At 40.4% G+C, this 19,051-nt stretch overlaps 1 protein-coding gene across 1 annotated transcript in view; it reads left to right on the top strand.

Moving 5' to 3' along the window:
* Positions 1-448: 448 nt before the first annotated feature.
* The window catches only part of GPC5 (glypican 5), a 639,840-nt gene continuing 621,237 nt past the window's right edge, over positions 449-19,051 (top strand). Inside the window, exon 1 of the mRNA XM_022576945.3 lies at positions 449-706. Within this exon, the coding sequence (XP_022432653.2) occupies positions 541-706 (166 nt within the window). The 5' untranslated portion in view covers positions 449-540. The remainder of the gene's footprint in view (positions 707-19,051) is intronic.

The raw sequence follows: 19,051 nt of genomic DNA, 5'->3' as shown, positions 1-19,051 counted from the left end.
ATGGATTGGGGAGAGCGAGGTCGGGTTCCGTTTTAGTTGTTTCCTGGCTCCACGCAGCGCCGCTCGGCTGTCTCTCCAGCGTGGACCACCGTTGACAGGCTCCACGGGTGAGGGAGGCCCCGGGCGGCACGCGGGGGGCGCGGCCTGACCACGGGGCGGGGGCGGGGCCTGTCCGCGGAGCTAGACTGGCTGAGCGTCCCAGGTCGGCCGCTTCCAGCCGAGCCCTCGGCTACCGCGGCGGTGCCCCGAGCCAGATACTCTCGGGCTCCGTGCGACTCCAGCCGTTTCCTCGCTCGCGCGGCGCCATCTCGCCCCGCTGGAGAGGGAGACCTGGCGGCGCTCTGACTGAGAACTCCGGTGTCTCAGCCTTGGGGCACCTCCGGAGACAGCCAAGTGCCCGCAGGTGAAGCCGGCGTCCCAGCCCACCGACAGATAGCACCTCTTGGGAACCTCGACCACCGAGCCTTTTCCAGCGCCTGCAGCGCAAGGCGCGCGGGGAGAGTGGGGTCCACGGCGGGGGAAGGAGTGACCAGGACACCGATGATGGACGCACAGACCTGGCGCGTGGGCTGTCACTGTCTCCTCCTTCTGGCTCTCGTTGGGTCTACCCGAAGCGAGGGCTTGCAGAGCTGCGAAGAAGTTAGGAAACTTTTCCAGTGGCGCCTGGTGGGACCTGTCAAGGGGCTGCAGGATTCGCCGCGGGCAGGTAAGGCGCGGACTGTCGGCGCGGAGCTGTGCGTCTGGGCGCGGGCTGGGGCGTCCGGGGCGCCGGCCCTGCGTTCCCCAGGTTGTCTGAATGGCCCTTCGTGGGAAGATGACCTTTGAGGCCCTCGGGCCGCGCAGGGCGAATCCTGGGGAGGCCTCTGGGGAAGCGCGGCGTGAACATCCCGAGCGCAGCGCAGCTCCGGGGACTCCCTGACTCCGCCTGCGGCTGAGCCGAGCTCTGGGCGTTTGCTTCCCGCCCGGCTCCCTTAGTCTCGGCGGATGCGCTGGAAGGGGCCGGTAAACCTGCCAGCGGGGGACAGCGCGGCCTGACCGCGTTTCTGTTCCGCGTGGGAACTTCCCCAGTGCCCTGCCGGGGGGCCTCGGTTAGCTGCTTTCTCGTACGGTGGACGGAGTTGGGCTGGTCGCTGTAAGTTTGATAGTAAAAACACAAAGCTGCCTTATCCTCCTTTGCTGGAGAATGGGGCGGTGACAAGGGCGGCCGGTCCCCTCTGTCATTAAGACTCGCCCTCCCTGGTGTGACCCTTAGCTGCCCCTCCGCGCCTGGGCATCAAGCCCACCTTGCAGGAACCTAAACTACCAGTGTGTCTCTCGGAGCCACTGGGTAGATGCAACGCCTGAAAGATGTGCCGGCAACAGGTGATCAAACAGAATGCATGGGGGAACCACTTGACATGGATGAGATCTTCCAGAGATTGAAAGGGAAAGAATACAGTAAGTGTGGCAAGCGTCGATTCTGCTTCTCGTAAGCGCGTGTGCCTGCACCTTTACCCTGTGCTCCTTGCTCCCTCCGCGCAAATTTCCTTCTGCGGGCGGGATTTCCAGTTTACATTCGGTCTGGAAGAATAGGTCTTAGTTGTCAAACGCGACAGCAGGTGTCTGGAGCTAAGATCGATCTTACTGGAGCAATGCACCTAATTACGAGGCCAACACACTGACAAATGCTGTGAGCTTATTGGTTGGACGAAGAACTTGTGGAGGATGCTTGGGTCTAAAATCTGTCCTCTGAGTTTGTATGGTGAGGGGGCTTGCTCGTAGCACTATGGAGCTGTGGCTCTTTCGCTTGATTTCTTTGCTGGTTGTCAACTCAGTTCTGGAGTCATCCCACAAGGAAAATCTGGCCATTTGAGCCCGCAGAAACTATTTTAGTTTACAAGACTAGTCTTATAAACAAACACACAAATATTTATTTGAACACCTATTTGGTACTAGGCACTTTTTCTATACTACTTGAAACAACATAGTTGGATATTCTCAGCTGAGGGCAGTTCTGTTCTCAAACGATACCACCCCCTTGTAAACCTGTTCTTATTTCGGTGCATTCGTTTCATTTAAAAAAAAAAACCCACACTTGTCAGTAGCTAATGCAACTAAAGTGAGTGTGTGTGTTGGGGCAGGGGGCTTGGTGAGGGCATTGAGCTGTGAAATCCTCACCTGAACCATAGATTTTGCCCCCCAGATCCCATAATTTTGGCTGATATGTTCAGTAAATGTTGACAGTAAGGCCTTGATTTCACCACCCATCTCATATCTCAGTATATCTGGTACCTGCTAAACATAATACAGTGACTAGAAGGTATTACATTTCTAGAACCTTGTGTGTGTTTCATCTCTTTTGAAGAGGAACTTTGCAGCGTTATCAGTCACTGGCATAACATTTTACTGAAACTGAAACTCTGTCCTACAGAGATGGAAATGGTTGCACTTATTTGTGTTTGATATACATGACGCACAAAAAAGAGCCAGGATGGCAGGCATCTTCTTTTCTAAGGCATTCTGGATTGTTTCCCCATTGCTAGTACCTTTCTTTATCTGTGGCTTAAGGGCAATGGAGGAATCCTAGCAGCACCTACTCAAGGGGCCATGCAGGGCTGCACTCTTAGGGACATCAGTGGTGCTGGTGAAAAGAAGTGCTGAATTCTTTTGATATTTGCATTAAGAAAAAGTCACGTGAAAGTATTATTCTGAATCAGAATCACCCAATAACAGGCACTTACATCTGAATTTGATATAATTCTGACTTTTTATTGTTTCTCTATTGTTGGTCATTTTTTTATTTGAATAATTAAATGAATATTAAACTGTTTCTTTTAACAGGCACTCACATCTGAATTTGATATAATTCTGAATTTTTATCATTCCTCTATTGTTGGTCATTTTTTATTTGAATAATTAAATGAATATTAAACTGTTTCTTTTAACATTGACATCTCTTTTCTTTCCACTAAAAAAACTTTCACTCCCCATTTGAGTAAACCACACATACCACATGGTTCATAAATGCTTTTCTTTATTTTTGTATTTATATGAGATCTATAATATTTAGCTTGATTGAGTATAGTAGTTGAATCTTATTTTCTAAAATTATCCTCAGTCTCAAGAGAGAACATAGTTAATATCTAAGTAGTCATTCTCACATAAGAATACAAATATTAATCTTCTTTTTAGCAGGTGTATGTATTTAGCACATAGGCTTTCATTGACTAAAGCTAATACATTTAAATTTGATATTTATTTTCCTTGAAAGTTAATTTTTTTTAGTGCTTTCTTGCATTTCTTGTCCACAAGTAGTTAATTCCTGAGATGCCTAGCCAAAATGCCACTTTTAAAATATAAGCAGGTAGAATAACTTTTTACAGTTTCATTCTATATTTGTGACTTTTACATCTTCTGAAAACTATGTTACCCAATACACGAAATTACTAAAATGGTGAGAACAGCCTTTTAAGCTGTTTCTCAGATTCCCCTCACCTTTGTTCTCTACCCTGCTCCAATTCTTTTAAGCCTATTGAGCTCCTAAGGATGTTTGGATGAGAAATGTAAAAAAGGAGAGAAGGTGTAAATGTGATTAGAATTACAGATTTCCCTGTGTTCTGATTTTATTTCCTAGGTAGTAGTCAAGGTGCCCTTTGCTCTTGTTTATTTCATCCAGAAAAGAACTGTTAGTGAAAATGTCTTTTAAAAGGTCCTTTTATTTTTATTTTTTTTTATTGGGGAGAAGGGATAATGCTTTCCATTGAAATTCTCTTCACACAGGCATTGTTCACACATGCATTATTTCCTTTTTTTTTAAAAGAAGCTAATTCAGAAAGGAGAAGCTTATAAAAATCCAAGGCTACCTTCAGATTTTATATACCAACTAGTTTTTAAAATGTGGATGTTGCTTGATACAGAGAGTAGCGTGTGAAAGATAACTTTTTCTTGGTAGCTTTGGCTGTAAATAGTATAATAAAAATAAACTTGATGTGGCAAAGTTAAATTCTAATACCATAGGACACTTTAAGTAGTGCGCTATAGCTCTTTTGTGTTTTTTTAAACTGCTTTCATTATAATCCAGTCTTATATTGGCTTCAAGGGCAGTGTTGTTTTATACTGATACCCAAGAGAAACAATCTACTTGGTGACCTTGGAGTTTGGAATTATAGACATTTGGGTTCAAAACCTGGTCCTGGCACCTGTAACTGTGTGACTGAGGTTAATCAGTTGTCCTCTTTGAACCTCCATTTTCTCATCTGTAAAATGGGGATGTTAGTTCTCAAAGGCATGTTGCATAGATGAAATGCAATAATACATGTATGTAAGATAGCACAAATCTAGGTACATAGTAAGTGCTCAAAAAATGTGTTGCTGTTATTACAGTTTTTTATTTAGTGTCTTGATTGTAGCTGAACTTGACCTTTAAGGGTGAAATTTTAGTTTTGGATCTCTATAAATCAGAATGTGTTTTATAATAACTAGTTTTTTAAAAGTCACAGATGATTGTTTTTAAAATTGGGAAATATGTTTCTATCTAAAATGATACTTATTAGGTCATGGTGAACATTTTGTTTCTTTTCATGAACTAATGGAAAATCAAAGAAACCTATCTGAAATGGTATTTCTTAGGTTATGGTGAATATTCTGTTTTTTTGTGGACTAAGGGGAACTCTAAGAAAGAAACCAAGCTGCACTACACCACTGCTAGCTGCAGCACCCATAGCCACTGGTTCTACCACCATCCTGCTGTCTGTATTCAGGGAGGTGCAGGAGATGCCTTAGGGAGTCACATCATTCGATGGCTGGTGGCCATAGTCACTCATCGACAGTAATCTCAATTTGGGACTCTTGTTTCTCATGAACTAACCCCTTTTGCTGCTTGGGCAGCATGGTTATGGTGATCCAAAACCATAAAAGGGACCCACGGGCTGACGTTGGGTAGATTAGTAATAACGGGATTGTCTTGGGTTGAAGTCCACCAGCCAGGAACCACCAGAAACAGGATGATAGTCAAACAAACTAGGTCTTATTTTCTGCAGCAAGGGAGATCGCACAGCTCAGGAACTGTGGGTGCCTTGGTTAGAGGCAGTTGAAAGGGGCTTTTTATAGGATTTGGCTTTGTGCTGGGTGATTACAAGGGTTTAAGGAAGCAGGGCAATTCAGGAATTGAGCATCTTCATAACTTACTTAGGTGTCAGGAAGATTAAGATGGGGCTAGTTTTCTTTAATGAAGAAGCAGTAGTCACTCTTGCTGATCAAAAGAGGGGGATGTTTAGTTACTTTTGTGGTTGTAGAGTGTCCTCGTGGCTATCCTGCTGCATCACAGGTCTCAAGTAGCTTTGTCTCATCATTGTTTTCTTATTCTGAGCATGTTGTCTCTGTTGAGTTGTAAACATCAAGCCCTAGTTCCAGTGTCAGGGAAACTTGTCACTTTCTCCTCTGGAAAATCTGGTGTGTGCTTCGATGTCTAAGAAAATGATGTGTTTCATTTTTATCCAGGCTTTTAGTGAAGCTTCATAATGGGGAAGCGAGTATGATTTTCTACTTTGGGGCTATAGAGTATGACTCTCCATCAGGGCCCGAATTGTACAAATCACATCCTATTCCCTCATAGTCAGTTTACTAACAAATGTAAATGTGTGTGTGTCCCTGTCCTCTCTCCATCCCCAAATTTAAGTTCCTTTTTGCCAAGTGTCCAACATCCTGTATTTGTATAATCGGCTTTAAGGAGGGGTGCAATTTAGGAAACTTAAGAATAGCATTTTATAATTATTTTATACTTCCCCCAACCATGTTTCCAGCTTGCTAGGACTTTCTAGAATATGGAATTTGGCTTGTCTGATAAGAACACCTTCCTGGTCTATAACATTTCTTTTATCAGTAATTGGTATAAGACCAAGAGTAACATTTCAACAACCAGATACTGCCTGTAAACAGACATGACTTATAAATCAATGGCCTCTTGATATAACTGTTCAAGAAACCACAAATTCATTTTGTTAAAATGGAGTCATGAGAGACTTCATTCATATACTTTGTTGAAATAGATTGTGAACGTGGTACCCTACCTACTCCGTTAACTAACAAGAGCGATTCATTTTAATAGAGAGTAGCCATTTTCCATATCTGCCTTTCTTTTACAAAAGCCTGACCTTTAGAAGACAAGACACCACCAATTGTGCCCTCAATTCTTCTACTTTTCAGCTTTAGAAATTTCAAATTTTACCAGTGGTACTGCTAAAATCATCCTAGAATGATTAGTCATTCTTCTGTGAATCACAACAAATATCACAGTTTTTGATTAGCCTTATCAGGTTCACATATGGCTGCCATGTAAGTTGAATGTATAATACACTTTTTCAGAAAGAAAATGAGATTTTGTACTTTCATGATTTTATGAGAGTCTACACTTCTCTTGAAAATTTAAAATACTGAAAAGTACAAAGAAAGCAAAAATAATTTTACCATCCAGAAATAACTACCAATAACCCTTTGAATTATCTTTTCAACACCCTCATCAGTCCTCTGCTCAGCACATAAATATTTTTTGAAAGAATGTAGAATCACTTTTTCTTTCTTTGTAACATGTCTTTTCCAATCATAAACATCCTTCTAAATATGTATTTTTTTAGTGACTAAGATTCTACTGAATCACTGTACCATTCATTGAATTCTCTACTGTTGTTGGAAATATAGGTTTCTAATATTTGCTACCATAAAGTCACATGGCTAAGGACATGAAAGGCAAATGTGCCAAACTCTCACCCCACTCACAGCTCTGTGATCGCCTTATCTACATTCACTCCGCTTCAGGGTTTTTCAGTGTCAGCACCACTGACCTGTGGGGCTGGAGAATTCTTTGTTGTTGGCAGGGGCTGCGAGTGCTGTCCTGTGTATTGTAAGGTGTTTAGAAGCTTCCCTGACCTTTAGCCCCCTGGATGCCAGTAGCAACGCCTTTGCCTTTCCTCACCCCCAGTTCTGACAACAGAAGATGTCTCTAGACATTGCCAAATGACCCAGGAGAGGCAAAATCGTCCTGACTGAGAGCCACTAGTATAAATGTCCAACCTATGGGTCCTTCACATAGACACATTATATAGCTGGCTGGCTTGCAAGCCTCAGGTCTCAGCTTAGATGTCAGCTCCTCAGAGAAGCCTTTCTCAAGGTTCACTGAACTCTGTTCCCCGCTGTTTCTTTCATGGCACTTTTCATGGTGCCATATTTCTTTTCTTTTTACTGTTGATTTTTCACCACTGGATTGCGTGCATGTTGAGGATAGAGAACATGTCTACCAAGACCGGTTTCATGGATATGAAACGTATACAGTCACACAGGGTCCCACACTCAGAAGGGCCCTATGCTTGGTTTAATGTCCTGCTGTTACCATCTTGAAGTTTGAAAAAGGGTCCTGTGCTTCCTTTTTGCACTGGGCCCTGCAAATTATGTAGCCAGTCCAGCTGTGTACCTTGTTCACTGTAGAATATCTGGTGCCCAGAACAGCGGCTGACACAAAATAGGAGTTGAAATGTCTGTTGAATACTTTAGTAAAGCTTCAAGGAGCCTCTTATTTCACCTTTTGAACCTCTCTGATTCTTAAGTTAAACTTTAGAAGTCAGTCCACAGGTATTGAACACCCAAGATTCTATTGATACAGTGATTTTTTTTTTATGTTTTATGGTGTTATAAAAATGAGTTAAAAATTGGCCCCTATGTCTTTTACTTCTTCACAGCTGGTTGGGACCATTAGCCCAAAGCCCACTGGTGCCAAACTCAAATTTTTACAGTTCCAATTGCTTTAAATATAGCTCAAGTAAACATATTTTTAGTCGTTTAGAGCCTGCCTGCTTTGCAAACCCCACAAAGCTGAACTTATCTGCTAGCCATACAGATAAACTCTGGTGCAGTAAAAGACCCCAAGTTACTGCTGCCCTTTGAAGCTCTTTGACTCAGAGACTTCCCATCTTGCTGCTAAGCAATATCACCTAGACATGGGGGCCCCCTCTCCAATACACCTCTCTCCTGGGATTTCCCTTGTTTCCTTCCTCTTCTGGGTGGTGGTCCTGCACCAATGTCTCAGCAGGTCTCCTGCTGTGAGGGACATCCCCTCTCGTGCAACCTGTCAAAGTGGCACCCAACTAAAGCTCATTGCATACTACTGCCATCATGAGGTCCTGTCTTTTCTTTGACCAGCCCTGAAATCCTCACCACATACAGATCAGTATTTAGTTATTTCTAATATAAGGTTGGGACTCAAAAGTAGCAATACTGATTTTAAATGTGTTTCTTTCCTTCTGCTAGGCTGTAGGCTACTTGAGAGCAGGAACTGTGATTGATTTATCTTTTTGTTCTGTGATTAGGCCAAACTTAATAAATCAATTTTGATTTTTAGAATTAATCTTATATTCGTAGTTACCCAACAGGCTCAATTTATTGTGTTTAATTATGTTTTTTTATGCCTGATATTAATAGAATGAGAAATGTAGATGGTGAAGTTTTAAAAAATATATTCTGATCTGGGCTTAGTCGTGTTGTTGAATAAATTGTTTATGTGGAGTTAATATCTTCTTATGTAACTGCCACAAATTTTATAAAGTGACCTAATGCTTTTGAGTTTAAATTTAAAGAAATTTTTATCTATGTTAGCTAACATTTTTGAAATGGAGTAAATTAATTGCCAAACCAACGTCTGAAAGAATGTTTCCTCAAATGTCTTGCAAGGGAAGGAAGATTATTTAACATTTAAGGATTCATTTGCAGTTGTTATCACCATGTAGACAGTGTGACTGATCTGCCTTAGAACATTAATTGATCTATTATTGGAAGAATGGAGAAAAATAAAGGTGACCAACTATAATTTACAACTGGCTGTGGGTTGGTCGGTTTGTGTTTTATTTGAATATATGTTTTGCAAAATTGTTTCTTTCCGTGAGAAAATTAATAGTAAGGAACTGGAAGATGATTTTGTTTTTCCATCTCCTACCCTGATTAATTCCATGTTGGGAAAAAGTACAAATCACTTAGCTATGGAATTGTTCCTGAGCTGGGAAGATTGTTTGTTAAAGAACACTGACTTGGGGTCTAGATTCCATGTGACCAAGTAGAGAGGCCACAGTCTTTCAGAGGAAGCAAGAAAATAACTGCTGTTAAATCACAAAACATGATATATGGTAGCAGGTACAATTTGTCTCTAAAGTATTTACAACAATTCCAATTTTAGAACTACTCACCTAGCCTTTAAGACTTCTTTTCAGTGATATCTTAGAAAAACCTTTTTTTTCCTGTGTGAATTGTGATTGGTTATTTTTTTAGGATATCTTAGAATTGGTTTTAGGAAGTTTTACCTAAGTAAAGGATTACTTAAGTCAGTGCTAATGAGACATGCATATTCTGGTATGGTTCAGCTAGTAACTTAAATATCTTTCAAATACAGTCATATTTAAAAGCTAGTGAACATTTCTTGTTTCCTAATTTAAATTGCTTATTATTCTTTTTAGGATAATGGGTTTGAATTACTGGTTTTCCTCTCCTGTGCTCCGATAATTAGATTTACTTTAGTTTTTATAATTCTGTATGGCAATATAATGAAATAATCTTTGGCAGCTATCTTTTTAGAGCTCATAGTCTTTTGTTTTTCCTTGTCTTATAGTTTCAAGGGACGTTAGTTCATAATTCCTTCAGTATAGTATTCATTTTGGGAGAGGCTAAGAACTGAGAAGAGAGTTGGATAAAAAGCATATCAAGAGTGTGACTTCACTGATCAAATGAACGTAGAAATTATTTCTGCATGTCCTTGTTCATAGCATATATACTCTTTAAATGGAAGACTGTCAGTATTAAATTACCCGTTCAGATTTATTTGCTTTTTGAACAACTCTCTTATTTGGTAAGGTTATACCAAGTTACGTTTGGTTCCTTTTCTTTTGATCATTGAAAATGCCTGTGTTTAATGAGCTGAAACTGAAGTAGGTCAATAAAGTGAAGAGATTAATAGTCTGTTCTTCACCGGGCTTGGAATACATTTTACTCTGGGGTGTAAAAGTCATTTTTTAAAAAAAGATTTTTTGATTAACTTAAAAGGTAAAGGAAAGAGGAATAACATTGAAAGAGTCAAAAAGCTGAGGAATCCACGAGTTCTTCAGAGTCCTCTTTATTTATCAGGTGAAGATATGTGGGTCTGGATTTGAAGAGTTAAGAGCTTTAGCTGCAAAACAAAACTAAATGTTGCTTTTTACCTTTCTAAGTTTAGGGTCACAGATAAGCTTGAAGTTGTTAAAAATTTAATATTTAGTTTATCTTTGGACATATCTTACATAGAAAACAAGGAAAAGTGGTAAGTATGACAGAGCATTGAAAAGTTGTCATGGGATAAATAAATGGGAAATGAGACATTTTAACTTATACTTTGTCCCATATTATGGTCACATATTTTAGTGAATACCAATGAATTTCATTCTGAAATAGCTTGGTCTTGACTACATCCCTTATTAGCTATGTGACCTTCAGCAGATAACTCAACCTCTCAGAAAATGTTTTTCTTTCTTCACAGGGATAGTATGTAGGCTGTTCCTGAATTTCCCTTTCAGTGGTTTATGAGGACCACATGGTATGGTGTAAAAGCTTTGTAAACAATAATATAATCCATAGTAATATAGTTAATTTTATCAATACTAGAAATGTAATTCTAAGATACATTTAAAAAATTCTTTATATGAGATCAAAGAGCAGGCAAAGTAGAGATCCTTTTTCTTCATGCTAATAAACTTCTAAACTTTCAAATAATTTTCTCCCATCACTCACTCTCAAAGTATTGATCCTCTACTCACAGAAACTTAGTCCATCCTTTCACTATTTTAGTTAATAAGTTACTTAATTGTTTATAGTTTAATTCTAAGGTAAAATCAAATTTGTTTATTCATATTATGTAGTTTAAGATCTAAAGACTGGTCTTTTGTGAAATAATGTCATTTAAATTAATTCTATTAAGATCAAGAGGGAGGTACTTTGCCTGGAAACATGCTGATCAAATGCAAGCAGGGAGAGGCTCTGCAGCTCGTGATTGACATCATTAGGGGGAGTAGGGGTTAATTTTCTACTGCGTTTTATCACGTTCTTGCACGTCACAGTGCTGCTGGGTCTTCTTGTGTGTCTTCTGCATTGCAGATGAGAACATTTTTTCCATAAGAAAGGCACAGAAGTGGAGCATGCTGGTGAGTCTCTGCTTGCCCCTTTAGATGGACTCTCCATCCTGCTCTGTCCCTGGACTACATCAAAGGCATTCTTGCCTCTGGCAGCCCTTGGGAAGCAGTGGCTGGAGAAGAAGGCTGGGCAAGTGGAGTGTGGTGCATTCCAGGTCTCACCTTGTGGGGTCCCGGCAGTCTGCCTAAGTCCCTTTACCTAAGCACACAGCTCCTCTCAAGCGACCTCACTTCTCTGGATTCTGGTAGCTACTTTCTCCTCTTGTCTCGTCTGAGGTAGTAACAGCCCCTTCTCCACAGTTATTAGCCAGGGAATACTGCAGTATCCTTTATAGTTTTCCTATACCCTGCCCTTTATAAAAAATTTTATTGAATAATTCTATTTGAGATACCAATTTATTTCCTTTCAAGATCCTTCCTGTATGACAAAACTTTACATACTTCAGATATTTAAACCCATAGCTTTCAGAGATCATTTGATTTGTAATTAAAATATATAGAAACACAAATCTGTTCTAGAGTTGAGTTATAAATGCTTTTAGAAGTTCTAATCAATGATGATCTCTCTATTCATATTCAGGTACCTCGTGATCATGCTTCTGTTAATTAGTTGTTTCTTTCCTTCCATTTTCCCTCACCCCTTTTATGAAGAACACTGGTGCTGGCTAACTCTTTAGGTTTCAGTTGGAAATTTGACTAAATAGATAACACCCCAGAATAAAAAAGCAATTTAATCCCCACTGACTCCACTAATTCAATCAACAGCCAAATGTCACAGAATCTATTTTACAAACGTCCCCGTAATTTCTCTACCCACCACCACTGCCACCACCATGCTTTAACCTAGTGCCTTCTCACGGCTGGATTACTCAGTCAGCCTACATCTGTTCTTGGTCCTTGCCAGTTCATTTCCCAATTAATTCCCAATGAAGTAAACTTTATCTTTATTTCTCATGTTAAATCCTTCAATGATTTCACATTGCCTTTCTCTAAAAAACAAACAAACGAACAAACAAAAACCAGCAAAAAGAACAAAAAAGTGATTCTATTTGAATACGTAATTTCTGTATAATCAAAAAATAAAATAAACATCACAGTGAAATAAATGGGGGAAAAACTCTATGTCATTTCATCTGTAATACACACACAATCGTGCATGAGCTCTTATAAATTGGTGACAAAGACATTAATATTGCAAGGGAAATGAAAAAAGAACATAAAGAGGAAATTCAAATGATTAAATGACTAATAAGGATATGTGAAAATGATTGACTCGAGTAAGAGAGGAAAACCAATTTCTTAGGAATATCACATTGTCAAAGATTAAAAATACTGATAGCTAATGCTCCTGTAATTGTAGCAAATAGAGCACTCTCATCTACAAATACTGAGAAAGAAGACTGGTGAAGACTGTCTGTACATTCAGGGAGAATTTTGCATATATCACTCAAAATTTAACTTTTGTATACCCTTTGCCTACCAATTCCAATTTATAGGAAAGCGTTCTAACAAAGTAATTGGACAAATTTAAATGAATATATATACATACATAAGCAGGTTTATTGCACTTAGAATCCACAGCTAATGTAGATGCCTATTAATGTTTATTAAATGATAAATTATGGATAATCATGTGGACACTAAACCCAGAGGGGTAAAGCTATGTAACCAAAGTGACTCATGGCCCAATTGAAAGGAAAAAGCAAATTATGGCTTGACTTAAAAAAAAAAGGAGGAACCGGGCTCCCCTGGTGGCGCAGTGGTTGAGAGTCCGCCTGCCGCTGCAGGGGACACGGGTTCGTGCCCCGGTCCGGGAAGATCCCACATGCCCGGAGCGGCTGGGCCCGTGAGCCATGGCCGCTGAGCCTGCACGTCCGGAGCCTGTGCTCCGCAACGGGAGAGGCCACAACAGTGAGAGGCCCGCGTACCGCAAAAATAAATAAATAAATAAATAAAAAGGGAGGCTTGGGAGGAGCCCCTGTACTTACTCAGAGCCCGTCACTGAGAATTGGGAGGATGTTGGAGAGGCTGGATAGAGGGCTGCGTGCGCTTAACGTGCTTACGTTTATCACAGTCTCTTTCCCAATGTCCTGGCTCTTTGCAAATAATAGCAGAAACTAGGAGGGTTTGGGTTTCACTTAGGAGCCTTCATTTATTGGAGTTGAGGATTAAGAAGTTTGGTGGTCTTCCTTATAGGCGACTCATCTAGAGTGTGAGAGAGCTGGTGTGCCAGATTAACTGAATCTGGGGTGGACAGTTTCCCATTCCATCCTGGTCCTTTTCACTAGACGGGAAAGGTCTTGGTTCAGCCCATTAATAAACATAGAGTTAAAAACTATGCAGGTGAAATCAACATCTGAAGGAAGACCAGAATTTTCTTTAAAAACAATCTGAAGTCAATCATAATCTTAATGAACAGGTTCATCAGATTTCTGTGTTCAAGGCTGACTATTGTTCTAGTCAAACAGGCTTTGGAAAAGCCCTAGGAATTGCTCCCTGAGGTTGCCTAGTGATCACCTGAGCCTGATCATATAAGAAGTTAGGGGGCTTTTTTCCTGATTGTAATTCTAGAAACCTTTCAGGTCTTTGCTAATTGGTGGTTTCCATCCAATGCTGGCCCTGGCCTTCACCAGCAGGCATATGGACTAGCTATTACAAGTCAGAGAAACCAGGTTGATAAGCTTGAATGACTACATTAAAGTCCTCAGCAAATCTGTGAGGATCTTTGGTTACTTTGGGAAAATCTTCAACTATGGCTTGCAATTCAGCTTTAGCCCAGATTTCCTTTTCTTGGAGAGACAAGAGAGGCGGTCAGGGCATAAGAACTCCCTTTTCTGGCCTCCTGACTCTAACTGGTTTCTATTTAATTGTTTTCACAAGTCACATGCTAGCTTGTTAACTTGCAAGCAGGAAAAACTCCCAGACCCTTCACACTCCCCAGCAACCACCCCCACCCCCACCCCCACCCCCACCCCCCACACACCATACATAGACCTGGTGTTCCATTTCAACCATAGCTCAGTGCTTTTGGTTTCCCCAATGAACCATACCTTTTCATACATCTCGCCTTTTGTCAACTCTCTGTGGAATATCATTCCCCCCCACCCCCTGCTTTTCTGCCTCTAATCTTGTCTGACCAATCAGAATTCAAATTTGTTTTTCTACTTATTAGTTTGGTGAACTTAGACAAATTTAACCATAATAAACTCACTTTCTCATTTATTAAACAGGAATATTTTCTACCCATTTTTTTTTTGGTGAGGATACTATAAAGCATCTAGTTAAAAAATTATTCAAGATAAAGCTCAAAATCCCCTCTGACACCCTCTCTTGTCTCTCCAAGAAGAGGAAACCATTTTTTCCTTTGTGCTTCCGTAGAACCTGGTACATACTTCTTTCATAGCACTTTGTCACATTAATTAAAGTTTTTACAAATGCGTCTCCCCCTAGGTTGAGCCCTGGAGGGGCAAAACTGCATTCTGTCCTTCTTGGTATCCTTAATAACTATCACAGTGTCTTGAACAGGACAGGTGTTTAATCAATATTTGATGAATTCATTTGATTTATTAATCAAAATAAGGAACAGGAGATTACTCTGCAATTTAACACAGGTGCAAGGAAGACTCAGCATCTTTTGAATACTCCCCTGAGAAGGGGGGCTAAGAGCCCATGTATGCTGTAAGGCTGCCCACTTGCACCCACAACTCAGGAGCTTACACATCTATCAGCCTTTAAGATGCCATTTTAAGAATGCTGGTTAAATTGACCTCAAAAAGAATAACCAGAAAACCCAGACTGTGATCTGCTGCATATTATTTCTATGGGCTGTCTCATTAGTGTTCTTAGCAGGAGGGTCTCACTAGCTCGCAAGCAACGCTGCATCCTGAATATGTTTCTTAAAGAGCCACAGTACATATCAGTATTAAAGCTCTGGGAAGTACTACACTTGAGAGAGTCTATTTATTTGATTATTAAGAAAAAAATTTATTTGCATAGGGAAAGAGTGTTTTTTTTCCTCACTCACTTTTTATTTATTCTCCTGGGACATTTTTACTTAATACCAATTAGGGAAGCTCTTCTTGAAAAAGTGGATGGAGCAGATGGAGAGATTTAGAAGGTGGGATTTTTAGGGGATTTGAGTGGAAGGATGAGTCTAGTAGGATGCCCAGTTTTTGAAGTAGCTTTCAGAGTGTAGAAGACAGTCTGCAGGGAAGAAGGTACAACATGGGGCATGTCAGTATGGAGGTTACTCTGGTATACCTTGGTGATAATGTACAATAGATAGTTGCAAGCATGGGTCCAAATATCACTTGAGAGAGGGATGTACATAAAGATGTGGAGATCATTAAGTGTGTGGGTGAATCCCTGGGAGTAGAAGTTCATTCAGGGACAGAACTGAGAGGCAGAACCTGCATCAACACAAATAATTAAGGACTAGGCGAAAGCAGATAATCCAGTGATGTTCTAGAAATCAAAGAAAGGGAAGGGTTCTGAGAACTGGGGAGTAAGTATTGGCAGACTCCACAAAGAGGTCAAGAGTGGTTAGAAATGGATATGTGTCCCTTGGATTTGACAACGCGGAGTTCACCAGTTACCTGGGTGTGTGCATTCACCAAGGAGTGGTCAGGTCAGACTTGAGACGGCAGGGCTGGCATGAGAATGAGGTGGAAACAATCAATTCAGACCCCCCTTTCGAGAAGCTGAATTCTGCAGAGAAGAAGAGAAAGAGCTAGAGTATAATTGGTCGTTCTTTTGCGTATGAGCGTTTTGCAAAGTACACTCTCTATGAACATGTCTGCAGCTTAAGAAAGTGATGAAATGAGTGCAGAAGTGGTGACTGAGAGACAGCCATCCTTACCTAAGGCCTTTTTGGCTGTGTTAAGGATTTTGGACTCTATCTCAAGAGCAATCGAAAGTCATGGAAAATCTTTTAGCGTAAGTGCCATGATCAGATTTGCATTTTAAAAAGACTTTTCTTGCCGGTAGCGTATCCATTTAAAACTTCTTTTCTAGGTTTAAGATTTGAGTGGTGGTAGTACAGGTGGAAAGAAGTAAACTTAAAAATTATTTAAGAGGTGGAATCAATATGATTTTGATTTCTTCTACTTGTCTTGCAACAGCAATCTATTAAGGTGCTTCTCATGTACTTTAAAAATTGTTCATCCAGCTGAAATCAGTCCCAAAAGCAAGAGGAACATATTGACCTTGAATTCATGGCTATTTGACTAACCTGAATTACACTGCATGTTGTATATGGCTATTCAAATGACATATGCTTCTCACTGCATGGTTAATAAAGTCTCATGCTGTAGCTCCCTACTGTCTATTTGTAGGTGAGTTATAAAACTTCTAGAGGAGCTAATAATCTGAGCCAGAAGGAGTCAAGCCATTCAATGTCTTAAGTGATTTCAATTAGCCATAGATCTCTACATATGTGTTTGTATCCTAGCTCTTCTAATACTAGTTTAAATCAATGTGCAGCTTTTAGCAGACAACCGTCAGACTTATTTATGAATTTATGCATCATGGGCCATAGGAAAATGTCACTGTCAGTTATGTAATTATTAGAGTATAAAATGGAGATAGTTTGTGACCAAATAACTCTTGTTTGAGCAACTGCTTAGTAACCTTTCGTGTTAACTTTGGGCCTGGGTTTATGTTAATGTGACAAGGAGGGAGCTGCAGTGATGGCCTCAGACTCCTGGCTTTACCTGTGTCTCACAATTCCCTGCATCCCTAGAACAGTTAGTAAAGTTTGTGATTCTGTGAGTCACTGCTTCTGTGAGTGGGATTTGATAATCCAACTCTTTTCTTTTTAATCCCACTTTCTAGGCTAGTGGACTTTCAGATTTGTGGGTTTCCTTTGTAATTAAAAAAAATTTTCTACATTATATGCCCTAAAATTTCATTTTGTCAGGGAAATGGTAACATAACCATTTTCAATAATCAAAGGTAGGTGACCATCTTATACTTGATGAGAACATAGCTGTAATCCTCATGGAATAACCCACCTCTCCTGTACCTCTATTTCTTAAAGTTGAGAAATCAAGAGACTCTTGGCTTTTTGCATGTCAAGCTGTTTATTCTTTTTCTCTTTTATTTGCCTACCCCCAGTGCCAGCAGCATAATTTCCTATTTATTCCTACTATTTCCTCCTTTCTATTATTTTTTTATGCTTACCTTTTGATGTTTTGTGAAATAACTTCTTAATGTGTGCACTTAATAAAATAGTTCCTCCTCCTTAAAATAATGTATAAATAAATTTATGAGGCATCTTTTAGTGTCTTAAAATGGAGAAAATGCAAGAGTAGATCTTGGAATGCAACTCAAGGTCTCACTCTATCAGGCATCATTGTGATCCTATCATAAGCACATTTCTACCAGTCATTATAAATCAATATCACCTCCCATAGTCACCCAGAGGGTGAACAAGTAAACACTTTCAAGGATTTTAGAATCATCCACCTTTTTCTCTTAGCTTCTGTTCAAAGAATCTGCTAGCTTATTTACTTGTGTATCCTGAGGTAGAAACTTGTCTAAATGTCATAAAGAACTGCTAACAGTTATTTGGGATGTGATGGTCCATTTTTACAATTACGTACTGTGAGGCATACCTCTTCAGGAAGTTCCATTCTAATACAAAAAACAAAACAAAACAGCACATTAAGAAAGAGATAAGGGCTTCCCTGGTGGCGCAGTGGTTGAGAGTCCGCCTGCCGCTGCAGGGGACACGGGTTCGCGCCCCGGTCCGGGAGGATCCCACGTGCCGCGGAGCGGCTGGGCCCTTGAGCCATGGCCGCTGAGCCTGCGCGTAAGATAAACTTTTGTTTGTTTAAGGTGGAATTCAGAATGTTAGCCTTTTAAAGGTGGAATTCAGAATGTTAGCATTTTAAGGTGGAATTCAGAATGTTAGCATTTTTAAGGTGGAATTCAGAATGTTAGCCTTTTTAAGGTGGAATTCAGAATGTTTGTTAGCCTTTTTAAGGTGGACTTCAGAATGTTAGCATTTTAAGGTGGAATTCAGAATGTTAGCATTTTAAGGTGGAATTCAGAATGTTAGCATTTTAACTCTTGCTTTTTCCTCCCCATCCTCCACATTATGATAAAAGTCATTAAGCAATAAAATAGGGAAAACATGTATCATTTTATGGAAACCACAGTGGAATATCACCCAAATACCAAAATATTTGACAAATTTCTCCATGATAAAGTTCGTGAAGGTAAGAATGAGGGAGGGACCAATAAGCTTACAGTTTGCTGAAGCTTGTGGAAGAAAAGTTGCTCCAGAAATCAGAAATGTCACCCTAATGCAGCCTCACTAACACCTTTTGGCTCAGAACTGTAGGGCCCACCAGGGAGGTGGGCCATGAGACAGCGGATGAGAGGAAAAGTATTGATTATACTGCTGTTTCCTAAAGTGTTCCGCATGTCGGAACTCCCAGAGGATATGTGCACCCTAACGAGACTGGCATGCCAAGCGAAGCAGGGCCACTGCTAATGTTGATCCCAGCAAAGGCAGGGGTACCAGCTGAAGAAGGAAGCATCACCCTGGAGACCCTGAAAAATGGTATAGAAAATTGGGCAGAGCCTTGAAACTCCCCATTCCACAGTGTCTTCCTGATGCTGATTCTTCCCTATCCCACCTGGACTCCTGGGTCTCCCAGCTAGTAAAGAAGCATGACTGAAAACATTGATTAACATTCCTTTCTGGGTCTGAAATTCAACAACAGAAATCTAAAAATTTGACAAGCTTAATTGCAACTCCAAATACATCATAAAACAGATAACTTCTATAAGGTACATGTAAAAATGGAAAACCAGCTGGACTTGTAAAAGATCCAGAATTTCAGTCTGAGAGATGTTTAATAGAAAAGAAT

The sequence above is a fragment of the Delphinapterus leucas genome, chromosome 18, assembly GCF_059928025.1.
Source record: "Delphinapterus leucas isolate spDelLeu-1000000601 "Yukka" chromosome 18, BTC_Dleu_Yukka2, whole genome shotgun sequence".
In the NCBI taxonomy this organism is placed as follows: Eukaryota; Metazoa; Chordata; class Mammalia; order Artiodactyla; family Monodontidae; genus Delphinapterus; species Delphinapterus leucas.
Note: the sequence above shows the minus strand (reverse complement) of the source record. Positions and strands in the feature narration are given on the sequence as shown.